This window comes from Malus domestica, chromosome 17, assembly GCF_042453785.1.
Source record: "Malus domestica chromosome 17, GDT2T_hap1".
NCBI lineage: Eukaryota > Viridiplantae > Streptophyta > Magnoliopsida > Rosales > Rosaceae > Malus > Malus domestica.
In genome coordinates this window covers 22121967-22126789 of record NC_091677.1, presented here as the reverse complement: position 1 = coordinate 22126789, position 4823 = coordinate 22121967, and the positions used below count along the sequence as shown (strand labels likewise).

Sequence of the window (4823 nt, the reverse complement as noted above, 5' to 3'; positions counted from 1 at the left end):
CTTTAATACACAACTGTACATGTACACCTTTTATTTATGTCGCACAAGGATTATAAGACCGACCATGTAAGTTGATGAATACTCCAAATTCATATAACTTATGAGAAAAAAGATTTGAACTCGAACGCATATACCAAACCTACGACACCATGCTTGGGGATTCAAACCGGGGCACATATATTTTTAAAGATTTAATTCACATAACTGTAAGTTCAGAAAGTGTAAAAGAACAATATAAAGAGCAAAACTTAATTAATTGGTGCTATGTTCAATTAATATAGCGGATGCAATCTGCAATTATATTAATTAAAGCCCAAGTAATGAGAAGTAAATATTAAACGGCATTGTTGTAACTATTCGAGATTTATTTGTTTAATATATAGTTCTATTATTTAATTAAAGTGCTTTGTTAAATTATGTTTTTTTCATAAATCAATGAAACATTATAATTAAATTTTATTTCTCAAATAAAAAGGGGTACATCTTAAAAATCTAATAAGATAACCTAATAATTATATGTACCCAAACCAATTTGTGATGCTAGGTTCGTCTTCACTGAGGTTCGAGGTGCCTCATCACATAAAAGATTTCTTCTTCTTGTCACTTTCCTTAATTTGTGCCTACAAAAAGCTTGTGTGTTCGGCGATGCTTTGTCGTCAACCTTCATGAACATAGCTTCCCAATCTCTTTTATCAATCTGAAGTTCCTTGCATACTCAACTTGACTTCTATAAAATAAACCACTCTACTTGTCAGTCTCACCTTTTAACGTCGTCTCCTTTGGAACAACGTTAGAAACACACTTAATAATTCAGTATGTTGGGCAAATTTTCACAACCTTCCAACATTTGTGATGGTTGAACCTTGTGATGAATTTGGGCAAAATTAGGTACCAACTGTTTGCTCGCATCAACTAAAACAAATAAAGTGGGAAAAAAAAATAATTATCTCAAAAAAATAAAAGTAGGTGCTGACAAAAAAAAAAAATAGAAAATTGTTACCTCATCCCCATTATTTGTGTCACCTTGATAATTTTTCACCGCTTTTGTCTGAGCATCTCAACAACTGCCTAATGCAAAACTCAAATTTTTTATCATACTAGTAAGTGCACTTTTCCTACGACTAGTTCCATACCGACTGCTATAATTTCATGAAATTTCTTCCGCACAAGAAAACATCTTTTAGCGATTAACCATGCAGTTTCGGTTTCGACCCTACCTTCAACGGGATATGCCTTTTCGTAAGCACAAACAACATAGGAATGTAATCAATTAAATAAGAATGTAATAAAAGATTGTACATAATTTCGCATTCTTGCTTTCCTTTTTTATTTTATTTTTGAGACAAAGTAGAGCTCTAAGTTTTCTGGATTTTGTCTGGGGATAAATGTTGTAATTCTAGTGCATTTTATAAAATTGATAGACAGTGGAAAAAACCTTAAAGGTTATGAATATGCATTATTTGGTCTTTCAATTACAACTTGCATCCTGTACTTTTATTTTAAAGTCATCAAGAGACTGTAATTGAAGGGATTGAGAATCCACGAACTTTTTTTTTTTTTCATTTTTGGGGTATCATACCTTTTTCATTTTATGTATGATACCCGAAAAATGAAGAAAAAAACGTCCGTGGATTCTCAATCCCTTCAATTACAGTCTCTTGATGACTTTAAAATAAAAGTACAAGATGCAAGTTGTAATTGAAAGACCAAATAATGCATATTCATAACCTTTAAGATTTTTTCCACTGCCTATCAATTTCATAAAATGCACTAGAAATACAACATTTATTCCTAGAGCAAAATCCAGAAAACTTAGGGCTATGTCTAATAAATAAGACAAAGGAAATCAGGTGGTAGGAACAGCATACTATGTAAAAATGCAAATTATGCATTCGGGATCTATAATCTTCGTTACATAAACCTAGAGGACATAAAAATATCTCTATTGCTTTCCCTGATGCATCATATTCCTAAGAACCTGACTATCTTTAGGGTGATTTTTGTCCTAAATTGACAATTGATCGCCACCATATCATCTCACAAATGGAATTAGAAAAATAAACGGTGCTATAAAGATGCATTGAAAGACATGGAAGCATACTATGATGAATTTGATTTCGGTTCAGCAACAGCTCCCGCTTCTAAGTCGATGTTAGGTTCCTGCATGAAGAAATGCAGGATTTGAGTTCACAACAGGTACACATCCAAATAAAACCTAGTAACAACAAAACGGATAATTTGTTTGAGGTCACGAAATATTTTGTGTTACGATCAGAGATACCGTGAACAGGTGATACAATCCGTAAATAACAGTGTTCATGGGGATTTGAGTTACACAAGAGGAAGAAGGAAAACGGCTTTTGGGTAAGATAATGGGCTTTGAATTCCAACATTTAATGCCTATTTCACCAGGCCCAACCCAAAATTACGGGATATGGATAAAACATGCTGAAAAACTGATTGCAATTTGCATTCATGCATCTTTGGGAGAAGAACTCGCATACAACTAACATGCTGAAGTGATGATGTTTTAAACTAATCATGAAATGTTATGTCAGTAAATTAAAGCACATGACGATGCATAAGGGATTGGGACACCGCCACTATGTAGTCCCATTTCTCTGAAGTTTTATGTTTTCATGAGTTTAATCTAATACTCCGAATGAGCAAAATGCTAAATCATACGTATAATAGTTATGATTTTATACATGCACCCGCAAATTATGGGCTGAAAATTTGCCACAAGACAAGACCGTAAATGATTGAGGTTGAACTGGGAGACACGATATGTTGAATTGTTGTTTTATTAATAACTGCATCCCCAAATTATCGAACCATCAACAAAAAAAGGCCACGACAGTTAAATTGAAATAGCAAGTCAAAACCAAGCCTTAACATGATGCCATCTTATTAATGGAAGGAAGATCAAAATTACACTAATACACACTCTCCTGCTACAAGTATGGGCTGAAAATGTGCCACCAGACAATCCCCCACCAAGTACTCACCTGAAATGCAGAAAACACCCAAAAAACATACAAACCTTCAACCTCATACAACCATGGTTGGACCACGAAGAAGCAAAACCCTAGATAAACCAAATCAGTAGAAGTCACCCGTTTTGCACCCAGGAAAATGGGCCCCTCCCACCCATATGTTTCCCTCGATCGATTTTCTCACGTTCAAACCAAACAATTTTGGATTGTCCCTCAAAAGATCAGCTGCTTCTTGATTCAAGGGGTCCTCATGGTTAGGTTCCTGCATGAAGAAATGCAGGATTTGAGTTCACAACAGGCACACATCCAAATAAAACCTAGAAAAAACAAAACGGATAGTTTGTTTGAGGTCACGAAATATTTTGTGTTGCGATCAGAGATACCGTGAATAGGTGATACAATCCGTAAATAACAGTGTTTATATTTAAGACAGGTTTCCAGTCTTCCCGAAGAATGTTAAGGCAAGTGTTTCCTTCTAAGTCAATGTTGGGATGGTAGATCTGCACATATGGTATGCATTATACAACACCAGATATATATTATGGTTTGGATCGTAACCAATATACACGAAAGTTAAGTTCTGATATAACTAAGGTTTCGTTACCTTGGTTTTGCACTTGACCTTCGGAGGCTCATGAGGGTAGACTGCGGGAACTTTAAACGTGAAGACAAACCCACCACCCCTGCGACAAGAGGTACAAAATGTCGGTGTCAGCAAGATGACATCGAAGTTGCAAAATCCAAACAACGTATAGAGAGCCAAATGAAGCTTCAGATCAAAGGTTACTTACATATAATATCCCCGATAAGGTGTAATGGTAATCTCAAAGTCCATCAAATCATCCTTTCCATTGGGGAATGAAATCTTGCATTCTTCTGGCATGTTCAACTCACTTATATCTACAAGACAACATCGTAATACAATTGAAGGACGACAACAACAACAACAACAACAACAACAAAGCCTTTTCTCACTAAATAGGATCGGCAATATGAATCCTAAAACGTCATTGCGTTGATTTCTGTGTCATATTACAATTGAAGGACTGGTTGAAGGAATTAAAATAAACACAGAAACCTTGCCTTTACGTACGTTGGAGTTAAACGTGTATTTAGGAACTTAATATGCATGTAAGCGTATAACTTTGTACCACATTGCAACAAATCATAACATATATACATCCTAAAATCATATTTACCTCTATGAAGACGCAATTCTCCTGCACTTTGCTTCTTTACGAGACCATTCTCCTTTGCGTTTTCAGCTGTTTCCTTTTGCTTTTCTTTCACTTTAAACAATCTGATCATGGTTTCTGTAATTAAAAGAAAAGCACAAATTTAAAATGGGTAATAAGATGAACCATACATGTCTGTTGTAAGTGTTAACAATTTGTGAACAAAAACATCGAAGAAAACCTGCTAAACGAAATGCCGCAGAAAAGCAAAAGGAAAGGAAATGGAATGGGAAAGCAAAGATAGGAGAGGCACAATGAAGACGGCCAAGGAATGAAACGGATTTATAATCTTCCTTTCTTCTCTATTCTTGTCTTCCTGCTACTGGTTCGTGCGGCCATAGGCTTCTCTTTCCAAAAATACAAATCATATCAACATGCAGTCGACTGTCTTTGGAAAAAAAAATAAAAAATGTATTCGAAAACTAAAAATACAAATCATATCAACGACATGTCGTCGGCTGTATTTGAAAAAAAAATTCCAAAGTACAAATCATATCAATGACATGCCGTCAGTTGTATTTGAAAAAATAAAAATAAAAATGTGTTCAAAAATTAAAAATACAAATCATATCAACAACATATCCTCGACTGT

At 34.8% G+C, this 4823-nt stretch overlaps 1 protein-coding gene across 1 annotated transcript; it reads right to left on the bottom strand.

Annotated features, from left to right (window-relative positions):
- Positions 1–2891: 2891 nt before the first annotated feature.
- Positions 2892–4485, bottom strand: LOC139193806 (NEDD8-conjugating enzyme Ubc12-like). The gene is made up of 6 exons (XM_070817494.1): positions 4413–4485; positions 4196–4309; positions 3788–3896; positions 3601–3679; positions 3380–3496; positions 2892–3258 (listed from the first exon to the last, which is right to left on the bottom strand). Exons 2-6 carry the CDS (start codon positions 4302–4304, stop codon positions 3103–3105), a joined length of 570 nt encoding a protein of 189 aa, XP_070673595.1. The 5' UTR covers positions 4305–4309; positions 4413–4485; the 3' UTR covers positions 2892–3102.
- Between the last annotated feature and the right edge of the window lie 338 nt (positions 4486–4823).

Excerpts from the sequence above, each read along its gene's own strand:
- LOC139193806 (XM_070817494.1), bottom strand. The coding sequence starts at position 4,304 with ATGATCAGATTGTTTAAAGTGAAAGAAAAGCAAAAGGAAACAGCTGAA. Across the intron at positions 3,897-4,195 it reads AGAATTGCGTCTTCATAGAG|ATATAAGTGAGTTGAACATG; the intron begins GTAAATATGATT and ends GTTGTCTTGTAG. Across the intron at positions 3,259-3,379 it reads GATTGTATCACCTATTCACG|GAACCTAACCATGAGGACCC; the intron begins GTATCTCTGATC and ends TTCTTCATGCAG.